We start from the raw sequence: 25,983 nt of genomic DNA, 5'->3' as shown, positions 1-25,983 counted from the left end.
TTTTGTTTTTGTTGGATAAATACCTTGGAGTGAAATTGCTGGATCATATGGTAGTTCTATTTTAAAATTTTTGTGGAATCTCCATATTGTTTTCCATAGTGGCTGCATTAATTTACATTCCTACCAGTAGTGCATGAGGATTCCCTTTTCTCCACATCCTCACCAACACTTATTTGTTGTCTTTTTGATAATAGCCATTCTGACAGGTGTGAAGGTATATCTCACTGTGGTTTTGATTTCCATTTCCCTGATGATTAGTGATGTTGAGCACCTTTTCTTGTTCTGCTGTCCATTTGGGTGTCATCTTTGAAAAAAATTTCTATTCAGGTCCTCTGCCCTTCTTAAAATTGGATTATTTAGGTTTTTTTTTTTCTTAGTTATAAAATTAGGGACTTCTCAGTATGAAAGTTAGATATTCTCTGCTTCTTAAAGATGGTTTTCAAAAAATGATGTTGTGAAAATATTTTGATATCTGTAATCTTCAAAATAATTAACTAATACACTAAGAGTTTTGATGTTAATGGGAATAACTCAATAATTTTGTGTTTTTTAAAATAGGTTACATAAGTATGCATATTCCGTAAGAGATTCAAAACTGAGAGGTAGGTTTAGAGATAATTTTTGAATAGTATTTTCAGCTATAAATAAAAAGAGCCAATTACTGATGAAATATCAACAGTACATAACAGATGATATATTTCTTTTACAGATATCTTAATACATGGTGTTGCTTATCATCATGCTGGTATGGAGCTGTCAGATAGAAAAGTAGTTGAAGGAGCTTTTACTGTTGGAGATCTACCAGTTCTTTGTAAGTAAAACGTATTCTTATGAATATTATAAGATCTTTTGGAAAAAGAAAAAGCTCAGGTATTCTGACTTATTTCTGCTTTTCTTCCAAGAATCTAAAATTATATAACTATCCATACATATACGTGCTATAGTAAACTCTCTGGCAATTTTAGTTCTTTATCATCTTACTGAACATAGTGCAATTTGAAAAGTAAGAATTAGTAGCTTTTTGGTTTTAAGATATAGTATTTTACGTTGTAATGTTTTCTTTTTGCTTTTTATTCTAAATTTCCTATATATGAGTTTTATTACATTTATAAGAATATATCTTTTATAAGAGAATGTTTACTTGAAGCAATAAAGTTATATGACTTAAAAGTAATATTCCATAATTTGATGCAGTTACTACCAGTACCTTAGCCATGGGAGTAAATTTGCCTGCTCACCTAGTAGTTATAAAATCTACAATGCATTATGCTGGAGGAATGTTTGAAGAGTACAGTGAAACAGACATTCTACAGATGATTGGTAGAGCTGGTCGACCTCAAGTAAGTGACAGTGTTTCACTTTTTGTAATTTATTTTAAAGACAAGATAAAAAGCAAAAAAAGGATATAATTATGTATTTTTTGTTAGACAAAAGATTAACATTTCACGTTTAGATTAGGTTTAAGCATAAATGTAACTAAGAAAATGTACTTTAATGGAGGAGTAGAAGTAAAACAAGTCTCACCAAAGGAGACATACTCCCTTCATTCCCTCTAAGCTCCCACTGGTTGATGAATGGTTGGGTTGATAAATGGTTGGGTTTATTAATGTGTATGCTGTTAAAGGGTTTTTTTGGTTTTAAGTATTTTTGTTTTTGTTTGTTTTTTATTCAGAATAGGGATGCTATTGGCATTTTGGATGGGACAGTTTTTCATTGTGTAGGACTGTCATACATTGCAGAACATGTACCATCCCTGGATCCTAGCACAAAATGCCAATAGTGGTCCCAAGATATTGCGACAATTAAAAATCAGCCCATACGCATTATAAAACATGGCCTAATCTGACAAATTCTTGAATAAAGAAGTCATTCATATAGGTACTAAGGGAAAATTTAGGAAGAATATCTTTTCAAAGAATATCAAAATATTGTGTCATACAAATTTATAATTATTATAGGATAAATTAGATTATAAATAAATTGCCCCGAATCTTACAGCTTTTAACCAGTTACCTAAGTTTGTTTTGATTTTACTACTGCCAAAATTATGTTACATTGAAACCAAAGTGGTACTTTTACATCTATACTCTTGGAAGGTTTTTAAGTCAAATTTTCAGTTAATATTCAAATTCAGAAGCATTTTTAAGGCCTTTTTGACCTGTTGTTTAAGACAGGGAACTGTTTAATATAAAATGAAAATCTTGAGTTATTGAAGAAGACTGGTATCAACATGTGCTTTTCTTTACTACATTTCTGTTTTCTTTTTTTCCTTCCAGTTTGACACTACAGCTACTGCAGTTATTATGACTCGGTTAAGTACAAAAGAGAAGTATATTCAGATGCTAGCTTGTAGTGACAATGTAGAAAGCAGGTAATATGGAAAAATATTCCCAGAAGATGTTAATACGTTAATGTTAATATAGGCTGTATTTTTCCTTTTAATATATTAGGGGATTTTCTAAGGCCATTTTCTTGAAACTTTTCAATAATCTAATTAGAAAGTGTGTACTTTTAAGAAATTTAATAGTTAAAAAAGAGACAGGGTAATATCTTTGTTCAGCAATACTTCTTAGCATGCAGTTGCATGTATCCTTGTTATAAAAGGCCAGATTAGTAATGGGAGGAATGTAATTTTCACATCTTTTTACATCTTTAAAATTTGCATAATAGTAGGAGACAGGCAACCTGAGACCTTTTAGTAAAGTGTTTGATTATAGTACTTTTGGGGAAAATAGGATGTAATCCACTCCCCACCCTTTTTTAAAGCAATAATGTCTTCTAGATCCATGGAGTAGAGAGAAATCTATAATGTTTTTAAAAGTTAAACTGACATTTTAAGGTTTTGTCATATTTTTGAAAATTAAGTTAACTTTCGTGAATTATTAAAGTAACAATATTATTCAATTATATTATTGAATTATTCTAAACAAGTAACAGTTGTATGGCACTGAAATATATATTACTAATGAAAAGGGTTTTTTTTCCATTAGTTTGCACAGACATCTTATTGAGCATTTAAATGCGGAGATAGTATTGCATACCATCACAGATGTGAATATTGCTTTGGAATGGATACGATCAACCTTGCTTTATATCAGAGCCTTGAAAAATCCATCTCATTATGGTTTGTTACTTTGATTTTGAAGAGTAGTAATTTTATCAAGCCAATTGGGCCTACTTTATACTAATAAGTCACAGAATAGATTATAGAAACTAATAGTTAGCAGAAGTAAAAACAATTATAACAAATACAGTTAGAGCAAGAGTAGAGAAACGTGAGAAATATTTATCTGTTTTACTTCTAGTCTTTTAATAAGGCTTGAAATCAACACCATTAAAAATAGATCTTTTAGAAAAAAATTATCTCAAAAATTTTTTAAATGCCTAAAATTATTTAAAATAAGTTAAAGTCAAAAAGAAATTTTGAATTTTGTCTGAACTGGTGTTCAAATCAAAGTATATAGTAATACTGTTGCTGCTGGAATTTTCTTCTTGCTTCTAAAGCTAGCACACATATGGTTATGTTGCTTCTAGAGGGTTCTTTCATGTGGTACAGGTTATAAAATAAAAATGCTTGGGATTGCAGAATATCAGATTAAAACCTGATGTGTTATAATACCATTCTAATACACATAGGTTCAAAACTTTCAGACCTCTAAGGAAAAAAAATACATGTAATATTCCTGGTCACTGTTATACAATAAAAATAACAAGAGATAGCCAATTGATATTGAAAGGATTTCACAACAGTGTTTATTTTCTATAGATGTTTAAGCGTTGTTTTAACTTTAAGCTACTTTTTTCTTCTATTTAAGATTGAGTTAGATTACTCTTTTCTAGTTAACTGGAGTATAAAGTGAGCTTTAAAGATGAATTCATCTCATTGTATTTTATTTTTAATAAATTGTCATAACTTATATAGGTTTTGCATCTGGATTGAGCAAAGATGGAATTGAATCAAAATTACAAGGTTAGATGCATTTCCTTCTAAAAATTATATTCTATACATTTTAATGAAAAAGTTTAGTTTTTATGAAAGTAAGAATGCTCCGGGAAAGTATTTTTTAAAATAACCTTGTTTGCAGAAAAGAAAATATGGATTTCTTTTTCACAGGTAAGTAAAGCTTGGCACATGTACTTTTTTTCTGTATTAATCTATTTATTAATTCTATCAGAATATCTTCCTTTGTATAACATGTTAACTTGGTTTGTTTTTACTTTTAAAATGATCCTGGTCTTTGGAAATGTTGCCTATAGATACTCAACTCTTTATGTTCCTTTTCTAGTCTACTTTTAACTGAAAATATAAGCCAAGCTTGATTATGGGCTTCTTATCTTAATCTGTGCTAATGAAGTATTCCTATCAAACCCAGTTTTAGTTTTCAGTTAATCACTCAGTATTTCATTACCTATCTTTTAAAATATCAAAAGATTGTTAAGCATTTATTAGGAGTAGAAATTGCTGCCTCTTCATTGTATTGAGACTGTCTTCCAGGAAAAGAAAACATGTTAGATCCCAAAAAATATTTAGCCAATTTTAATTTATTCTCTACTTGGATATACACATATGGCAAATAAAAATGCAGAGATAAGGATGAAGCAGTAAAATTGTCTTTCTTAAAGAATAAATATATTGTTAAAACATGCTGATTAGGGGCTTCCCTGGTGGCGCAGTGGTTGAGAGTCCGCCTGCCGATGCAGGGGACACGGGTTCGTGCCCCGGTCCGCGAAGATCCCGCATGCCGCGGAGCGGCTGGGCCCGTGAGCCATGGCCGCTGAGCCTGCACGTCCAGAGCCTGTGCTCCGCAATGGGAGAGGCCCGCGTACCACAAAAAAACATGCTGATTAGCAATAGCTTATGTTCATGATGCAGCTGTTGAGAAACAGATCTATAATATAGTTGTATTATTCTTTATGTATTGACCAAATTTGTAATGGAGTTTTAAAAGCATATATTTTTTGTCATAATGATCAAATACACAAAATGAGACAGACCAAGAAATATCTTGCTATATTCTGGTAACTGTAAAGATTTAACTTTTCTTAAATGTTCTTAACAGTTCATATTTGTCTTATTTTCAGTTATTATAGGTGACTAAGTTTTGCCTATAAAGAATAGCCAAATTTATTATATAACTGGATAGAATGTTTTGGTTTGCTTGGAGGTCTGCCTTAAATTTCTTAGGAAGGGTCTTTAGCATACAATATGCTGTTTCCTAAATTTTGTTATACTTTCTTACTCAGTATCCTCCAGTAGCTCTCCCATCACTCTTAGAATAAAATGCAAACTTTCACCAGAACCCACAAAGTCCTATTTGGTATCCCCATGCCTATTTCTCTAACTTCATCTCTTGTCACTTTCTCCTCATGTATTCCACTCTGTCCAAATTGGCTATCTTGCTGTTCCTTAACCACATCAAGCTTGTTCACACTTCAGGTCCTTGCACTCTCTTTATTCTTGAAACACTTCTTGCATATTTTACGTGGCCTGAACCTTCATTTCATTCAGGTCATCAAGGTAGTCAGTCCTGGACTACCTTATTTAAACCCACATTTACAGAGACAAAGGAAAAACAATTTCCATATTGTTACTGCTGTTTTCCTGCTCTTGGAAAAGGTGATGTGTTTATGTTGAAAATTAGGATGACTACGTCCTTACTTTAATCAGAAATTATAAGCTGTGTATCTGAAATACATGTAAGCTTAATTAAATAAAAGCTTAAAAAACTCTGTTATTCTTTAGTTCCTTTCTCAGCTTTATTTTCCTTCATAATACCTTTCTTATTTTTAATTTTTATTTTATATTGGAGTATAGTTGAGTAACAATGTTGTGTGAGTTTCAGGTGTACAGCACAGTGGTTCAGTTATACATATACATGTATCTATTCTTTTTCACATTCTTTTCCCATTTAGGTTATTACAGAATATTGAGCAAAGTTCCTTGTGCTATACAGCAGGTCCTTGTTGGTTATCTGTTTTAAATATAGTGGTGTGTACATGTCAATCCCAATCTCTCCCTTCCTCATAATACTTATCAATACCTGAAATTATTTATTTGTTATTGATTGCTTTCTTCAGTAAAATACAAGTTTTATAGAAGAAGAACCTTGCCTTGTTCACTACTATAAACTTTAAGCTTAGAATAGTGCTCAGCATATAGTAAGCATTCTTGTTTGATTAACTTACTGAATATTAATTTTTTTGAAGTTGCAACTTGAGAGCATTGTTTTTTTTTTTATTTAAGTGTAGTCGATTTACAATGTCATGTTAGTTTCAGGTGTACAGTATTGTGATTCAGTTTTATATATATGTATATTTTTCTTCAGATTCTTTTCCCTTATACATTATTACAAAATATTGAGTATAGTTTCCTGTGCTTATAGAGCAGGTCCTTGTTGGTTATCTATTTTATATATAGTAGTGTGTACATGTTAATCTCAACCTCCTAATTTATCCCTCCCCCTCTTTCCCCTTTGGTAACCATAAGTTTGTTTCCTATGTCTGTGAGTCTCTTCCTGTTTTGTAAATAAGTTCATTTGTATTATTTATTTTTTTTAGATTCTACATAGAAGTGATATCATGTGATATTTGTCTTTCTCTGTCTTGCTTACTGCACTTAGTATGATAATCTCTGGGTCCATCCATCCATCCATGTTGCCACAAATGGCATTATTTCATTCTTTTCTATGTCTGAGTAATATTCTATTATGTGTATATATATATATATATATATATATATATATATACATATACACATATATCACATCTTCTTTATCCATTCATCTGTTGATGGACATTTAGGTTGCTTCCATGTCTTGATTATTGTAAATAGTGCTGCAATGAACATTGGGGTGCATGTATCTTTTCAAATTATAGTTTTCTCTGGATATGTGCCCAGGAGTGGGATTGCAGGATCATATGGTAACTCTATTTTTAGTTTTTTAAGGAACCTCCATACTGTTCTCCCTAGTGGCTGTACCAATTTACATTCCCACCAACAGTGTAGGAAGGTTCCTTTTTCTCCACACCCTCTCCAGCATTTATTATGTGTAGACTTTTGTTGATGGCCACTGATTGTTAATTTAATAGTGGGTAATTAAGAAAATTAGCAAAGACTTCAAAAGCCTTACTTAACCAAACACTTAAAACTATCAAGCTGCCTTAGCAATGTTGCTTAAACTAAAGTATTTTTCAAAGAACCCTGCTTTCTAAGGGCTATGTTTTTGTGAGTGGCTATTCTATGTAACATTGAATAGGTTGTGGTATTCCCATTCTCTGCTGTTAACTGCCTCTAATCTCCTGGGCTTTTTTTTTTTTTTTAACATCTTTATTGGAGTATAATTGCTTTACAATGGTGTGTTAGTTTCTGCTTTCTAACAAAGTGAATCAGTTATACATATACATATGTTCCCACATCTCTTCCCTCTTGCATCTCCCTCCCTCCCACCCTCCCTATCCTACCCCTCTAGGTGGTCACAAAGCACCGAGCTGATCTCCCTGTGCTATGCGGCTGCTTCCCACTAGCTATCTATTTTATGTTTGGTAGTGTATATATGTCCATGCCACTCTCTCACTTTGTCACAGCTTACCCTTCCCCCTCCCCATATCCTCAAGTCTATTCTCTAGTAGGTCTGTGTCTTTATAGCAGGGAACAGAGAGAACACTGAATGCAACAGGTTACTACAATTGCTCTGATCCCCATCAATCAGTGAGAGTGAACTTGCATTGCTTCCTATTCAGAGGTTCCTTCCAGGTGCAATAGTGTCATATTCAGAGATGCTGAAGTAAATACTAGAAACATCAGCTAAAATAGTCATAGTGGTTACCTTAAAAGAGTGTGGCAAACTAGGAGGAGGGGGAAAGACTGGTGTTTTTTGAACAATCTCTGTAGAACTATTTGACTCTTTATACTTTGTGTGTATATATCTTAAAGCTTTTTTAAAAAGAAAAACTACTGCCGTATTGGAAGTCAAATGGCAAAACAGTTATTTAGACCTGGAGCAAGTCACTTAGCTTCTCTATTCTTTAATTTCCTAACTTGTATATGAAATAATATTAATACCTGCCATGTTGTGTTTTGAGGATTAAATGAGATAGTACAAATATATCATTTTAAAAGCTCCAAGTTGTAAATGTTATCACTTGAGTGTTATTTTTATTATTTGTACTATTTTTACTGCTAGAAAATTTTTTCAGCATATTAGTCAGCTCTTTTGTTTAAATGAGTTTTTTTTTTTTTAACCACTTAAATAGGGACTACAGTTCTTCCCAGAACAATTACACTGAAATACACCTTCAGGATATTTTATAATAAATTCTATTTTGTGTTGATTCTTTATTTTACTAAAGTAAAAAATATGTTTTCTATAATTGAACAGAATTATGTTTGAAGAATCTGAATGATTTATCATCTCTGGACCTGATAAAGATGGATGAAGATGTTAATTTCAAACCAACTGGTAATTTTCCATCATTGTTAGTAAATTTAACAATTGCTTACTTAAGTCTAAATTAAAATATTTTTTCTACTAAAATTTAGATGATGGTAAAATTGTGGTTTCAGTTCTCAGTAGGGTATCATCATTATTAGCATGATCAATTTATACGAGTTTTATTTCTGAAATTATAGATCTTCTTTTTGACAGGCACAGAATTTGTGTTTGCTAACTCCGGTGACTTTTAGCAGAGGATTAAAATGCTCAAATCTTTGGGTTGCTTCAGTCCTGTCATAACTCTTGTAGCTATCCTTTTACCAATTCTTAATTATTCAAACATTGCTTGTATGGATGGTTACTTAGGCTCCTTTTCTCTCTGTCTCTCTCTTTTTGATTCTATATAGGGTATAACAGAAGCAAGAAAGAATGTTTTGTAGTTTTTACCACTCATGATTAGAAGTTTCTTAGGGGAAAATATTGACTTCATTATAACAAATTAAACTTTTTAAGAAGATATACTTTACTGAATAAAAATTGGGAAGTATAGGAAAGTTTAAAAAAATCAGACTATCTGTTAACATTTCATGTATCCTTCCATTTTTAAATGCATTTTTACATACTTGCAACTGTACTATAGAAATGTATGATTTTGTATTATGTTTTTATTTGTATTTATTTGTATAAGGTTTTTAAAAACAATTTACCTCCCTAACTCTCAGCCCTAGATTTATAACATTTGTTTCCTCACCCATGGTTCTCATTCTGATAAACCTAATTTGTTTGTGAGAATTACCTTCTTTGTATTCTAGGATGTCTCACTAAAGGGGGCATGAAAATCACTAATATAACTTCTTCATCTATTCTTCAGATACTTTAATTCTCAAGAATCTTATTCCCACTATAATTCTTTCCCTGTGGAACTTCTTGAATCCACTGACAACATTCCTTCTGCCTTTAAACATACCTAATAAATGATATGTGTAATATTTGTCTTCTTTCTCAATCATCAGTGAATACTACCTGATTAATTTTCTTCTTTTTAACATTCTTTTGATTCTCTTTCTGCTTCTTTAATCAATTTCTCTTTGCTGACATTTTTTGCTTTACTATGGGCTTCTTAAATGTGTAGATGTTGGACCTTTATTCCCAGTTTATGATAATTTCTTTGAAAACATAATTTACCTTCACAGCTTAAGCTATGGTCATTATGTAAATGAATTGTAGTTTTGATCCTGGTCTCTCACCTTTGCTGTGACATTTGAACGTTAGTTTTCTATTGGAAATCTTTTCTTACATATATGACATGAAACTTGACACCCAGAGCATATAACAGTTAATTTGACCTGGAATACTATACAGTGGAATGGACATAAAATTTGTGTTCCAAATGCCTGGATTTTAGTCCCAGTTCTGCCACTATGCTTGCTGTGACCTTATGCTCACTGAGCCTTAGTTTATTTATCTGTAAAACAAGAATATATTACGCATCCTACTTACCTTACTGGGTTGTTGTGATGATGAAATGGGGTAATGAACATTTACAGCAAAAAAAATTCCTCTGAAAACATGAGTTGTTGCCCTTTTTTGTCCAAGGTTAGGAAAATGTATCTCTACTTGCCTCTTATTCTCAATAGCATAACCGGTTTGTTAAGCCTATTAAAAAATGTTTGATGTCTTTGGTTTCTCTTTCATTCCTCACTCATTCCATGTCCAGGCAGGAATGTCCAAAAGGACAATCCAATCTTGGAGCTGAAAATATTCCTTATCACGTAGCAGGGTAATGTTTCCTAAAGTGCGGTTGGGTTAACTACTTCCTCTCAAAGTCAACTGAGGGTGCTGTTATGTTAAAAATGAAATTAATGAACCCTACTCCAGACCTACAAACCTCACCTTCTAGGAGTAAAACCTAGTAATTTAGATTTTAAGCTTTTTCCCTGGATGCTTCTTTTGCACATTAAAATTGAGAACTGCCTTGGGATTGATGTTTCAATAAATGGTATAGTGAAAATCTATTTAGATCTTCATGTCATACACCAATTTATCTTAGTGAGTGTTCTGGGGTGGGGGGTGAGAGACTCCAAATTAAAATAGAGAATACAGTTTTACTCTAAACTATCTTCTCTAGGAGATTCATGGGGTTCGGTAGCATACTAAATGTGCTAAGAAGAAAGGTAGTAAAAAAGAGATGAAATTGATTAGCCTAAGATTTTTACATTCTTATTTGTCCACAGAAATCTTTTAAATGGAAATCCATTAATATTGCAAAGAGCACTAATGTTCTATCAGTGTTCAGTCTATCAATTTATATGTTAATATCATCCAAAACACCTTTACAGACATACCCAGAATAATATTTGACCAAATATCTGGGCACGCTATGGCCCAGTTAAGTTGACACATAAAATTAACCATCACAGCAGCTTAACATAAAATATACATTCTATCTGAATGTAGCTGAGTTTTCAGAGGAATACAGTATTGTACATGATGCTGTTTTACCTGTTCTTCCTCTGGACCCAGTTTGGTCATGTACTCTGCTTTGAAAGCACATATTATGCAATGCCCAATCATTAGACATTTTGTCCTCTGTATTTATTAACTCAGCAGCCTCAACTCTTGTTACACCCTACACCATCAAGCTACTTAAAACACACACACATAAAGTGTTACATACATGTATGTATATATAACTTTATGAGGAATTTAACATGTCTTTTTAACTGTGCCAGTATTTTTATTAGGATCATTTAGGTTAGTGCTCTTGTTATAAGGTTGTATGAATTTTTTAGTTGTTTGCCTCAATACTTTTTCCCATAAGCCTTGTTATTTTTAGTATGTAGTTTATAGAATACAAGATTTTATAGGAATGCATATACTATATAGTTACAGGAAATAAAGGTTTATGTAAATGTATAGGAATACTATATATTTATTTAAGGCTAAGAATTTTTATTAGCTCTGATTTGTAATAGTTTCATTATCAATCAGTTTGTTGTATTTTCTAATTTTCATTATTTCTTCTTTGACCTATGGGTTATTTGGAAATCTAGTTCTTAATTTCTGTACATTTGATGGTTTTCTAGTTATTTTTCTTTTCAGTTTTTTTGTTGTTGCTGTTGTTTTTGATATTTGATACAGTTGCTTTGTATCAGATAATATTTTTAGTATGATTTCAATCTTTTGAGAATTGTTGAGACTTGTTTTATGGCCCAGTATGTGGTCAGTTTTTATAAATATTTTGTGTGTGCTTATCCCTTTGGTTTTAAGCCCTCTCCCAGATAAATATCTCGTTAGTCCTTTGCTGCCTTATAAAAGATATTTCATATGTTTCATTTAGCTGACTTAGTTGCCTTCAGCAGAGGCATTGGTTCATAATTACTTAGCCTGCTATTAATGTGGATGGAAGCTCCTTACATATTATTTCTAATTAATTCTTTCTTTATGACTTCTTGTTCCTTTGTGTTACTATTACTTCTTTTATCTCTTTGAATATTTATTTTTTGTATTTAAATTTTTAGTCTGTATGTTCCGGTAATTCTGCTTCATATAGTTTTTGCTTTTTTAGTTTGTGGTTATAATACTCAAGTATCTAGGTATTTTTATCTGTATGCTTGTGTTCTTGTCCAGATTTTTAGCTATTCTGCCTGCTAATGTGTGTAGAAGAAGGGCTCAAAAGACCAAGTCTTAGTTTGTGCAAATTTATGAAGGATTAACAACCTTATGAAAATGGGCAGTAATTGCAAAAGGCATGGAAAGTCATTAAACTGGGATGCAGATCTTACCTCTGTGAAGGAGAGTGAAGGAGGGAAGGAGAAAAGGAAGGAAAGAGAGAAGGAAGGAGAATTTTATCCTGCAATGCAGTCCTAAGACCATTTGGCAAAGTTGATGAGGAATGTTCAAGTCAAAGTTGCCCATCCAAAGAGTCCCTTGGCTTATAGATCTTTCTTAATATTCCTGCCATGCTCAGTCATTTGTTTGTATCTCCTGAGAAGTGTGATCTTGGTGTGTACATAGTGATAGATTCAGAACATAGCAGTTGGGGCCATCTATCAGAGCACTTCTTGCAGTAGGATATGTGAGAGGTGCATTCTCATGACCTCTGCTTCCACTCCCCTTACCCCAACTCTATGACTTTTACTTTGAAATACCCTGTATTTGCTATTATTCAAAAGCTATATTGATAGCAAGTTGCCTTTTTATTTTCTCTCTTCACTTGCAAATTTTAAAAAATTCTTTCCATTGCTTCTGCCTTGACTCATTTTCTTTATAGCTTTCTTTCTAGTTTATTTTTATACCTTACCTAGGAAACCTTCATCCTTACTAATAAGCCAGCAAATATCAAGCCTTTTCTCAAAACCTTTCATTTTGACTAGCAGGGAGATACCCTATATTAATTTATAAACATCTAGGATAAGAGGAGCATCTTAAAATTTACCCTAAATATAACATATACTAGTTCCCTTGGTAACCATATTCTCGCTATCTCACACACTGCTCTTAGAATCTCCCTTTGGTGAACCACTGCATTACTCACGTTTTGGCTGAACATATTCACTAGACTCCTAATTGAGAAAGTGGCTATTCCTGAGTCTAAGTTCTGTCTACTGTACCTTATTCTTGATGCCTATAAGTGATGGAATTTCAAATTCTTTCCTCTTCAGCAAAACCTGTAGCACATACTTAAATATTAGCCCTTTCCTTGAGCAACAGTATGCCTTTTTCCTCTTCTCAGCTGTTTTTTGTGTGTGTTCACAAGACTTGAAATTCTTTGTAATGTTCTTGACAACTTATAATTGAAGCCAGTAACCTTTTAAATGAATTCCATTTCATCAATTACTTATCCTCACTCTACCCATCCTCCTACCCACAGCCTACCTGATGTTTTATTTCCGAAACAATTTAGTTTCAAATTCAAATTTAATTGAAATATTGCTCAAGAATTTTAAGTGGTCCTCTGTTATTTTACAAATCAAAACCAAAATCTAAACTCCTTTATAGCATTTAAAGGCTATTTCAGGGCCTCTATATTCTACCTTTCATCATGTTTTGATAATAAAAGTAGGCAACATTTATTTAATGTTGGGCACTATGCTAAGTACTATGCATGTATTATTGCATTTAATCTTCTTCACAACAAACATATGAGATGCATACTTTTATTATTCCCACACTACATTAAGAAACTGGTAAAGTAACCTGCACATGATCACCTAGTAACTAGTAAGTGGTGGCCCAAAGATTCTAAGCAGGTCAGTTTGACCTGAATTTTAGTCTTATGTTTATCAAGCCATATCTCTCATTACATTATTCTAAAGATAGTCTTTTAAACTTTACTCTTTTGATAAACAAGTTTTGTTTTTTCCTGAGGTCATAACGGCTATATTTCCTTTCTGCCAAGGCCTATTGTTTACTTTAAAATCCTGCTCAATACCCATTTTCTCTAGAAGCTAATCCCACATGGACCATTCTTTTAGGATTAATTTCCTCTGTACTTAAGTTTGTGTTTGTAAACATTATCATTAATTGGATTTTGTACTCTAGTCTAGCTATTTCACATGTGGTTATCTCCCTAGCTAACCTGTAGGTTCCAGAGACCGTGTCTTCTAGATTTTTTGGTGTCTTTTGTACCTGATGCTGTTAAAGGCACAGCAAAGATGCTAAGGAAATGTTTGTTAAATTGATGAAAATTCAAGTTGTTTCAGCTGATGGGGAATGTTTATTTTTCTGTCTTTTCCCACAGAGGCAGGAAGATTGATGGCTTGGTATTATATTACATTTGAGACAGTGAAGAAATTTTGTACAATCACTGGAAAAGAAACTTTATTGGATCTGGTAAATTAATTTTCACAAGAAAATAAATATGCAATGATATAGTATAAAATAATATTGGAGTAAATAATTTGTGTATCTCATGCAATTTAAGAATAAATGAGCAGAAAAGAAAGCATTTTTAATACTGCTTATGTTTTTCCTCCTCATATGCCTTTGATTGTAAGATATAGAATAGTACTCCTTAGAATATATTTCCAATTGTATATCTGTGTTAGAGCTAAGAAAATTCATATACATACCCAAAGTCAGGATGGCAACTGCCTTTCAACTTATGTGGAAATGCTGATTACCTTGGTAGTGGTTACCAAGTGTAATATGTTGAGAAAGAATGTGCTGAGAAAGATTCCAAGATAGTGTGGCATGGTATATTAGGAAAGTCTGCCATGAATGAGGGACACTGAGGGACACATGTGCCTCCTACTTGCAACTCTTCCCTAAATCCTTTGCATCAGAATAATGATAACAGTAGAAAGAGAATAGTATTGGTGATAGACCAGGAAAAAGAACTGATTTTGGAGAAGATGGGAGTAAAAACAGGCTATTCTAAGATATCACCAGTGCGGGCAGCTTTGTAGCTATAGCAGTGACTAGAACCATAGTCATGTTTTTGGCACATGGTAACTGTATTGGTCCTTTCTTCCATTACTGGGGATATGAACATGAAACATGACATTTATATTCATTGTCAAATCCAAACTATTTTTATTTAAAATATCTAAGTTGATTATTGTGATAAGATTATTATACTAAAAATTGCATTAAAATTGATGAGTAGAAGGCTTATATTTTCATGTAAATATTATACTTTTTAAATTTATTTTTTATTGAAGTATAGTTGATTTACAATGTTGTGTTGAATATTATTCTTAACTGAGAAGAAATCAAGAATAGAAACTCCCTAATGTTAACATTAACTCATCTGATTTTGAGTTCAGTAAGTGTGAAAGAGAATTAGAAAGGGTGTTAGTTTCATTTTACAGGTGTGAAAAACCAAAGCAGAGTCATCTGACAGAATTAGGCTCTAGAATACAGATTTCTTAATACCTACAGCATTGTTTTCATTACAAAATAATCCTCAATAGGAATAATAATTTGCAAACTATAGAAGGGTAAATAATAATATAACAGTAGTAATAGCGATAGTAATGAAATCATTTATTGAGTGCTTATTATGTGTTAGGTGCTACGCTGAATATTTTAAATTTTATCTTGTTAATCTTTACAATCTTACTGATATAGCCCCAGTGTGTAACACAGTATCTGACATATAACAAGTGTTCGTAAACTTTCGTTAGTGAATGAATGAATCCTTAAAGAAGTGAAATGTATAAGGCAGGTTTTTAACTCTATTATGCTAAACATGATGTCCCAAGGCAGCATTAAAAATAAATAAATACAGAAAAAATAAGTTAGAGAAAAGAAGTAAAGAATGGACATAACTAAATGAACAAATGCTGAAATTTTATAGGTCACAATGATAGCCAGCTGCAAGGAATTTCTAGATATACAGTTAAGAACAAATGAAAAGAAAACACTGAATACTTTGAACAAAGATCCAAATCGGATAACTATCAGGTACAGAAATTAAATATGTTTTAAGTAATTTTAAAAAGATTTCATTCAGTTAAAATAAATAATAATAATGAAAGTTTTGCCTTGTTTATTTACAGATTTCCAATGGGAGGAAGAATTAAAACAAGAGAAATGAAAGTAAATTGGTAAAGAAAATCAATTGTTAAATGTCTTAAAATACTGATTACCTGTCCTGATTCACATTTATGAAGGTTTTTTTTTTTAAACTTATTTTAAATTTGTTTTCCTTAATACAAAAAAGAACATATTTACATAAGAATGAGGAGTCAGAATGTAGGTGCGAAATTAATTTCCCAAAACTCAGACTTTAATTAAAAGAGATAATTTGTGAATTTTTAAATCAACAAACGTTGAGAGTGTAATCTGTTGAGGGAAGTTAGACAATAGAAGAAGATATGCTTCTCATCCACAGGAACTTTCAAGTTGGCTTGAATGAGAACCATGTGTATAAAAATAATGGACAGTATGAAAACACATACAGTAAATGTCTATTGAATGATAGTGGTATTCTGGGAAAGACATACTAAATGCAATGATATCAGTGAGGAATGTATTTGTGACAATGGGATGACTATTTTCCCAGGAAAGGGAAGTTTATATAGAGGAGTAGTAGCTGGAAGAGTAAACTAAAGTTACATTGTATTATAATGACTTTACCCAGTTTCCAATCACAAATGGTGCCAAGTGCTTGGTTTTCTGAGTATTTAGGTCTTAGTGTTAAACCATTTGATTTAGATCATTTCAGGTAAAAATGATTTTTTTTATGTGGCTCAATAAAACCAGTTGGCCAAAGAATTTCCTTTTTCTCCTTAGCTAAAGGAGGTCACTCGTTCTCTGGGATACTTCCTAACGTCTCACTGAATTTTATCTCCCAAATACCATGGCATCTCATAAACAAACTTCCACTGCTGTGTACAACTCATCAGGCAGATCTACAGCTTGGACAACAGAAGTTAATGTTCTGTTTCTTAGATATATTTCTTTAGAAATTTAAATATCCTTAGAGATCATACAGAACTTAGAGATCCTGTACCCAGGTCCTCTCATTTTACAAATGAAGTAAGTGATGCCTAGATAAGTTGTGACTTGCTCGAGGTTATGTTGCTATACTGGGGGCTGATCTAGAACTAGAATCTAGATCTCTTAATTCTCACAATGTTTTTTTCAATATACTCTGTTGTATCAACTACTGAGTCAAATTAAATCAAGGTATTTTTCCACAAGCACCTTGTTGGGAACACTATTTGCAATTTTAACGCTTTCATTTACCTTACCTTAGATTGGATCATACATTCTTTTCATTGGGACTGTCAGATTTTAAAATTGATGACTTTATAATTGTTTTTATATGTATCATAATTTAACTTCCCATTATAATTTCCCACCTTTATGCAACTACTTGAGTGTGGCTAGGAAGAGTGAATGTGTGTGGGGTATTTTCTTAATCCAAAATGTACAGTCTTTTGGTGGGTGATGATGGCTAATAGTTACCACTTTTATGTCTCTCTCATATTCCTGTTACTTTGCTGAATTTCAGATCAGTTCTTTTTCAGGTAGGTGTTAATCCTTTTAATTTTAAAATTTTATCCTTCACCTTTCTGCCCTTTAAGGCTGTTTTTTAATTTTTCATAATTCCTGGGTCTTTCATCTTAAGCACTAGCTCTGTTTTCTTTAGTTGGTATTTTTCAATGAACTTATAGGGTGTATTTCCAAGTCAGTGATTTCTTTTCACATTTGTTTGTTTCTTCTTATTATATAAGTAATGGATGGATTCATTTTTAAAGATTCAAAAATAAAATTTATAAAGCAAAAAGTCAGGTCTCCCTTGACCCCCAGAAGTAACTGTTATCAGTAGTTTGCTGTGGGTCCTTCCAATTTCCTTTCTATTTATTTCGTACATATATATGGGCTAATAAACATACGTTATGTCTACATATTAAAAAGGTCATACTATAATTATTGCTCCTGTCATGAAGTTCTTCTATATCAGTACATACACGTCAACCTCATTTATTTTGATACCAATGTGTGTGTGTGTGTGTTGTTTTTTTTTTTCCCGTACGCGGGCCTCTCGCTGTTGTGGCCTCTCCCGTTGCAGAGCACAGGCTCCAGACGCACAGGCTCAGCGGCCATGGCTCACGGGCCCAGCTGCTCCGCGGCATGTGGGATCTTCCCGGACCGGGACACGAACCCGCGTCCCCCGAATCGGCAGGCGGACTCTCAACCACTGTGCCACCAGGGAAGCCCCCAATGTGTGTTTTAATAGCAGTGTATTCTATAGTATGAACATATTGTAAATTTTAACCACTCCTTTACTGATGAAGAGTTAGATGGCTTACAAACTTTTGCTATTACAAATAGTGCTGAAATGAACTTCCTTTTATTTACACCGTATTTTTCAAGAATTCCTGGGTGAAAAGGTATATACATGAAAAGATTTAATGCCAAATTGCCTTCTAAAAAGCTTATCTTATTTACAGTTCCCACCCACAGTGTAAAAAGAATGACCATTTCCATAAATCCTCCCAATACTTGTTTTTTTATCTTGAACTTTTGTCAATCTAATGAGTGAAAAATTTTAAACTTTTCAAATCCCTAATTATTAGGAGGGAATATACATATTATTTGGTTTTATACAGAAATTTTAAATTGTTATAAAATCATGCATGTCAGTCATTTCCTTATGACTTCTAGGTTTTGTGTCTTGCTTACTTAGGAAGGCCTTTCCCATCCTGTATTTCTTTTTTTTATTTTTTCATCCTGTATTTCTTAAGATTAGGTTCAACTACATAAAATGGTAATAAAATGAATTAACAGTAGATTCAACAAAATAGGCTACTTTTCTCTCACAGAATATACAACTCAAGGTAGATAGTCTAAGGTAGATATAGTGGCTTCAAGGTGTCATGAATACTATGTTCCTATCTTTCTGCTCTGCTATCCCACACATGACTTCTATTTCAAGGTCACCACATTGTCCAAAATTACTACTAGAGCTTCAGCCATTACACTTGAATATCCTCTCTCTTTTCAGTAGGTTTCTTGGAAGTCCCAGATAACCCTTTCTCACCTAATACAGCTAAGTGCAAAAGAGACTGGGAAATGTCTTGGTGATAGTGTGCCTATATTAAAATTAGGATTCTGCTATTAATAAGGAAATAAAGAATGAATGTTGGGTAGATAAAGCAGTCTCTTCCACACATCCTAAGATCATAGGACTTTTTCTATCGTTTCTTCTAATACTTTAAAATCATTTTATTTTTACCTAAAGGCTTTTCATAGGCATCTGGAGTTAATTTTTATATGTGATATGAGTTAAGAATTTAATTATATTTTGTCCCTGAAAGATAGTCAGGAGTGTTTGATAACTATGTTGTCTTTCTCTCTTTGCCTATTGATTTGGAATGCCACCTTCTCATAAACTAAATTCCTAAGGATCTGATTCTGGACACTTACTGTTAGCCTGTTTATTTTGTTGCCGTGACAATACCACATTGTTTTACTTGCTATTCTTTTATTGCATGTTTTGTTATCTGGTAAGGCAAGTCCGTTCTTACTGTTATTTAAAAACTGTTTTTGGATATTCCTGCATTTTTCCTCCCTGTGAAATTTAGAATCAGTTTGTCAAGATTTATAAAAAGTCCTATTGAAATTGGCTTTATAGATTAGTTTGTGGAAGAATTCTTCCTTTAACAGTTCTGAAATCTTTCTATCTAGGAATATGGTATCTCTCTCCATCTATTCAGATCTTTATGTCTTTCTGTGATATTTTATAACTCATCATTTAGGTTTTATATTTCTTGATAGGTTTATTTCTTGGTATTTTATGGAGTTTGATATTGTGAGTCCTTCTTTACGTTGCATACCATTGCATTTTATGGTCAGTTATTGATGGTATATGGAAGGCTATCAATTTTTAAAATTTTGATTGTTTTATCTGGCTATCTCACTGAACTCTCTTAATAGTATGAGTTGTCCTTTAGTTGGTTTGCTGGGATTACCTAGATAGACAATCATATTATCTGTAAATAGTGATAGTTTTATCTCTTGATTTCTAATAGTTGCAACTCTATTTTTCTTAACTTCTTGTAGATAGAAACTTTAGTATATGTTCTCTAGTTTTAGAGAGAGCAGACATCTTGGTCTTTTTACTGTTTTTAATTGTCAAGTTTCCAGTGTTTCACCACTGGGGAATTTCTCACACTTTTTGGATTCGATTGTGGAATCCATTAACCTCCTTCTCACTTATTTGTAAAAACAGATTTGAATTCAGAGAGAAGAGCGAGCAATCCATTTTAGCTCACCATTGTCTCTGGATCTAAAAGTTGGGTTTCTTTACGATTTCTTTCATTTTTTGTTCTTTGCAGGTTTACTAACTTTTTTTGAATCAATTTTTCTTACTTTATATGTTCCTGAGCTATTCATTTCACCCAGCTTGTCAGTTTTTATGGCATAAAGTATTTTGTCCTCTAGTAAGTTAAAAATTTCCTCTAAATATATAATGTCTTTTCTAATATCTAATATTATTTGTATGATCTCCTTTTTTCTTAATCAGATTTGCTAGAGGTTTCTATATTTTGATCTTTTCAAGCCATTTATTTTTGACTTATTGATCATGTTTAATAGTCCTATTAATTTTACATTTTTAATCTTTACTTTCTATTATTTTTTATTTCATTAATTTCCCATTTTGTCTTTATTTTTTTCCTTCTACTTCTTTTTGTAATCTTTTAAATTGTATTTTTCTCCATTTATTATTTTTTTAAAATTTTCTATAAAATATGTAAGACTACAAAATTTCCAGTGAATACCACTTTGACATTGTTCTATAGATTTTCTAAATCTATTGCTATTCTTTCTAAATAGTTTGTAATTTCAGTTTTAGTTTCCTCTTAAGAATTATTTAGGGGCTTCTCGGGTGGCGCAGTGGTTGAGAGTCCGCCTGCCGATGCAGGGGACACGGGTTCGTGCCCCGCTCCGAGAAGATCCCACATGCCACGGAGCGGCTGAGCCTGTGCGTCCGGAGGCTGTGCTCCGCAACGGGAGAGGCCACAACAGTGAGAGGCCCGCGTACCGCAAAAAAAAAAAAAAAAAAAAAGAATTATTTAAAATTATGTTTAAAATTTTTAAAGTAAAACTTTTTTAAAATTGTCATTCTTTTATTGTTAATTTCTAATTTTATTGGATTGTAATTAGAGAATGTGGCCTGTTAGAGTTCTGCTTTGTGATAGATATTGTGGTTTTACTTGTGGCTTAATACATGGTTAATTTTTATCATTATTCCATGTGGAGGGTAAATGGATAAATGAATGATGTGTTCCTTAGGCACTAAATTGCATATTTTGCCATTAGGAAGAGTTTGCTAATTGTGTTACTCAAAGTGAAATATCACTCATTTTTCATGTAAAGTTTTATTAATCAAGAGAGTAATTTATTATATTGGAAGAGGAAAATATAGCCAGATTATATAATGGATCTAAAGTTGTAATGTCAGATAGTTCAAGGGAATATATATATACCACCAATATATTTGGAAAAGCAAACAGAAAAGGAACAAGTACACAGTAAACAGAAGAGTGACATATTGTCTAATCAGCTGTGACTTGTGGAAATGACTATAAAAGTATAGGATGGATTATACAATAAAGGAACAAATCATAAGGAAATTGTCTTCTTAGGATTGTAAATAAAAGGAGTTGTACTTAACCTGTGTATTTACACATTTGTTAGGTACTACAGGCCTATTGGCCCGTTTGTCCATGTTGCCTTTCTTGTCCTGTCTTGTCATTTCTGCTGATGGAAAGAGGCAGGTTAGATGAATCAACTAACTGTCCTATTGAATACTTTTTGCTTTTAATTCCGTTTTGTCCACTATTAATAATATTGCCATACTTGTTTTATTTAGTATATCATTTAATCTTTTTCTTCTTAACATTTTCGTATTGTTTTATAATTTGTATAGATTGAATATAGTTAGATTTTATCACTTTTCTTTTTACCTGATCTCAGAATTCTTTTAATTGAGAATAAGTTCATTCACATTTATTATAATTACAGTAGTCCCCCCCCCACTTATCCACGGTTTCGCTTTCCACGGTTTCAGTTACCAGTGGTCAACTGTGGTCCGAAAATATTAAATGGAAAATTCCAGAAATAAACAATTCATAAGTTTAAAATTGTGCACTGTTCTGAGTAGCAATTCATAAGTTTAAAATCTCACTTCATTGTGCTCTGTCCCACCTGGGACATGAATCATCCCTTTGTCCAGTGTATCCTGCCTGTTCTTCACTTAGTACGCATCTCAGTTATCAGATGACAGTTGCCATATTGCAGTGCTTGTGTTCAACTAACCCTTATTTTACTTAACAATGGCCCTGTGGAATTAAAGGAACCTCAGCTAAAATTGGAATCAGGACAGACCTGTAGGGGAAGCTCTCACACTCTGCCGTGCATCATCAATTGCTCCAAGCAGAAAGAGGTGTACACCTACCTCTCTGATAGGAAAATCCCTCTACTTTACTATCCAGCAGGAAAAAGAAAACTTCTCTCTGCCCTGACAGCCCAGCCAGTCGGAGACTGTACCAGCCCGACTAATGAGAAGCCTCCATACTTTGTACTACCAGCTTCCTCCAATGGACTCTGGTTTTCACAGCCCCTCCTATCTCCCCCCTTTTCCCTGTAAAGCAAATTCCTTGTTCTCTTGATTTGCCTATGCTTTGCCATAGTTTGCATATCCTGAATTGCAGTTCTTTTGTCTCTTCCTCAATAAACTTGCTTTTGCTATAAAGCAAGTTTATAAATAATAGAGTAGCCAGTTATAAAATAACTTGCTACTGTATTATTACAATTGACAGCTCCAAAGCGCAAGAGTAGTGATGCTGACAATTCAGATATGCCAAAGAGAAGCTGTCAAGTCCTTCCTTTAAGTGAAAAGGTGAAAGTTCTAGATTTAATAGGTTCTAGATTTAATAATTTAAAGGTTGCTATGCTGGTTAATAAGAGGTTAATATGCTGAGGTTGCTAAGATCTACAGTACGAATGAGTCTCCTACCTGTGAAATTGTGAAGAAAGAAAAAGAAAGGAAACTGTAAAGAAGGAAAAAGAAATTTCATGCTGGTTTTGCTGTCGCACCTCAAGCTGCAAAAGTTACAGCCACAGTGCATGTCAAGTGTTTAGTTAAGATGGAAAAGGCATTATATTTGTACAATAACATATTCTGAGAGAGATAGAGACCACACTCACATGACATTTATTAACACTATTAATTGTTCTATTATATTATTAGTTATTGTTGTTAACTTTTAGTGTGCCTAATTTATAGGTTCAACTTTATCCTGGGTATGTATAGGAAAAAACAGTATATGTAGAGTTTCATACTATCTTTGGTTTCAGACATCCACTGGGGAATCTTGAAATGTATCCCCTGAGGATACTGTGTTTGGACTTAATCTTATTGTATGTTTTCTAATTTGCACGATTATTGCTTGTTTCTTTTTTCCTCACTTATTTCTTTTGCCTTTTCTGCCTCTTTTTGGATATGTCAAGTTTTGTTTGTTCTTCTAACTAGCTCTTCTTTTAAAATTTTAAATGTTTTTAACCAATGTCTATAGAAAATGAACATTTAAAAACTTCCCATATGAGATAAAACTTTTATCATATTTTCAATTTCCTCTTGCCTCTTGCTCTCTCCCATGTTCAGATCATCTTGGATTTTAGTTCCAGATTGTTAAATTTAAAATATTTTACTGTGCATTAAAAATTGTAGACTTAACCTAATTTCTTTTTTTACTGATTGCTTTGCTTACTTTCTGCTTTTTAAAATCTCTATCTTCCTTTTCCTTAGATATATAATTTATTTTTTTTGGATACATTCTCAAATAATTTTCTGAGTCCTTCTGAGTCTTTGTAAGCCTGAAATGTATTTTGCCCTATCATTTGAATAAGTTTGGCTAAATCATTCTTCAGATGTTTATACTGCTCTTCTTGCATCCATTGTTGGTGATCTAATCTGTTTTCAGTACTTTTTAAAAAAATTAATTAATTAATTTATGGCTGTGTTGGGTCTTCTTTGCTGCACGCAGGCTTTCTCTAGTTCTGGCGAGTGGGGCTACTCTTCCTTGCGGTGCACAGGCTTCTCATTGCAGTGGCTTCTCTTGTTGCAGAGCACAGTCTCTAGGCATGCGGGCTTCAGTAGTTGCAGCACACGGGCTCAGTAGTTGTGGCTCGTGGGCTCTAGAGCGCAGGCTCAGTAGTTGTGGCGCACAGGCTTAGTTACTCCGCAGCATGAGGGATCTTCCTGGACCAGGGCTCAAACCTATGTCCCCTGCATTGGCAGATGGATTCTTAACCACTGCACCACCAGGGAAGTCCCCATGTTTTCAGTTCTTTATTAATAACTTTTTTCTTTATCTGATTTAGGAAATTCACCAGAAAGTCTGCGTGTGTCTTTATTCTTTATTTTGCACAGCATTCTGTGGACCCTCTTAATATGTAGACTTGTATCTTTCTTCAGCTCTGGGAAATTTTCTTCTATAATTTAATTATTTCTTCTCTATTCTCTCTGTTCACTCCTTCTGGAACTCCTGCTGGATGAATGTTGGAACTTCTGACCATCTCTTCCACATATTATACTTATCCTTTCATATTTTTTATCTGTTTATGCTTGGCTTTTAGGAGAATGTCTTAGCTCAGTTAGCCATCTCACTAATTTGCTCTTCAGCTTTATCTATTGAGTTTTTTCAGTGATAAATTTTTTTTGTTTTTTTGCATTAAAGCATATCAGGGATTTATTAGAATTCTTCAAAGAATTCTAGGTGAAATTTTAAAGCATTGATATTTTGAAAGCTCCTACAACATTACAAAGAAAATAACTGATAAGATTTGTATTTTACTGTATCTCTGCTTGGCTTTCTAAAATATACATGGTATTTCTTTTTCTGTGTGTGTGTGATTTTAAAAGTTTATTCTGATAGCAATACAAAACAAATTGCATGAGTAAGGTTAAAGGTAAGGACAGGGTTAAAAAATAAGTTTCTTTCTTTTTTTTTTAAATTAAAAAGAAAATTTTTTAATTTAATTAATTTTTTTACACAGCAGGTTCTTATTAGTCATCAATTTTATACACATCAGTGTATACATGTCAATCCCAATCTCCCAATTCATCATACCCCCACCCCCACCCCCCACTCTTTTTCCCCCAGTTGTCCATACGTTTGTTCTCTACATCTGTGTCTCAATTTCTGCCCTGCAAACCGATTCATTTGTACCATTTTTCTAGTTTCCACATATATGTGTTGATATACGATATTTGTTTTTCTCTTTCTGACTTACTTCACTCTGTATGACAGTCTATAGATCCATCCACACCTCTACAAATGACCCAGTTTCATTCCTTTTTATGGCTAATAGTCCATTGTATACATGGACCACATCTTCTTTATCCATTCATCTGTTGATGGGCATTTAGATTGCTTCCATGACCTGGCTATTGTAAATAGTGCTGCAATGAACACTGGGGTGCATGTGTCTTTTTGAATTATGGTTTTCTTTGGGTATATGCCCAGTAGTGTGATTGCTGGGTCATATGGTAATTCTATTTTTAGTTTTTTAAGAAACATCCATACTGTTCTCCATAGTGGCTGTATCAATTTACATTCCCACCAACAGTGCAAGAGGGTTCCCTTTTCTCCACACCCTCTCCACCATTTGTTGTTTGTAGATTTTCTGATGATGCCCATTCTAACTGGTGTGAGGTGATACCTCATTGTAGTTTTGATTTGCATTTCTCTAATAATTAGTGATGTTTGAGCAGCTTTTCATGTGCTTCTTGGCCATCTGTATGTCTTTTTTGGAGAAATGTTATACATGGTATTTCTAATCTCTCTGAAAAAATTTTAATTATATAAATCAATTATACTTATTTTGAAACTCTTTTTCTGTGCACTTAACTCTGTTTCCTCAATTGTTATTTCATTTATTAATATTGTGTGTCTTTTTAAATTTTTTTCTCAAATGTTAGGTAATTCTTCATTGTTTGCTTTTGCATTTGTAAATATATTTTTGCCTACCTATTCTGTTACTTACTATCTCTAATGATTGTGGAGAAGTAATTAGATTGACTCCC

At 32.9% G+C, this 25,983-nt stretch overlaps 1 protein-coding gene across 1 annotated transcript in view; it reads left to right on the top strand.

The window, feature by feature from the left end:
* Positions 1-25,983, top strand: part of HFM1 (helicase for meiosis 1) — a 126,117-nt gene that overhangs the window by 37,343 nt on the left and 62,791 nt on the right. The window contains 10 exon segments of the mRNA XM_032614876.1: positions 559-602; positions 710-811; positions 1,195-1,340; positions 2,277-2,371; positions 2,991-3,124; positions 3,923-3,970; positions 8,379-8,459; positions 14,176-14,267; positions 15,736-15,842; positions 15,938-15,985. Of these exon segments, the coding sequence (XP_032470767.1) occupies positions 559-602; positions 710-811; positions 1,195-1,340; positions 2,277-2,371; positions 2,991-3,124; positions 3,923-3,970; positions 8,379-8,459; positions 14,176-14,267; positions 15,736-15,842; positions 15,938-15,985 (897 nt within the window).

This window comes from Phocoena sinus, chromosome 1 (assembly GCF_008692025.1).
Source record: "Phocoena sinus isolate mPhoSin1 chromosome 1, mPhoSin1.pri, whole genome shotgun sequence".
In the NCBI taxonomy this organism is placed as follows: Eukaryota; Metazoa; Chordata; class Mammalia; order Artiodactyla; family Phocoenidae; genus Phocoena; species Phocoena sinus.
The sequence above is the reverse complement of the archived record's forward strand: the minus strand, read 5'-3'. Positions and strand labels throughout refer to the sequence as shown.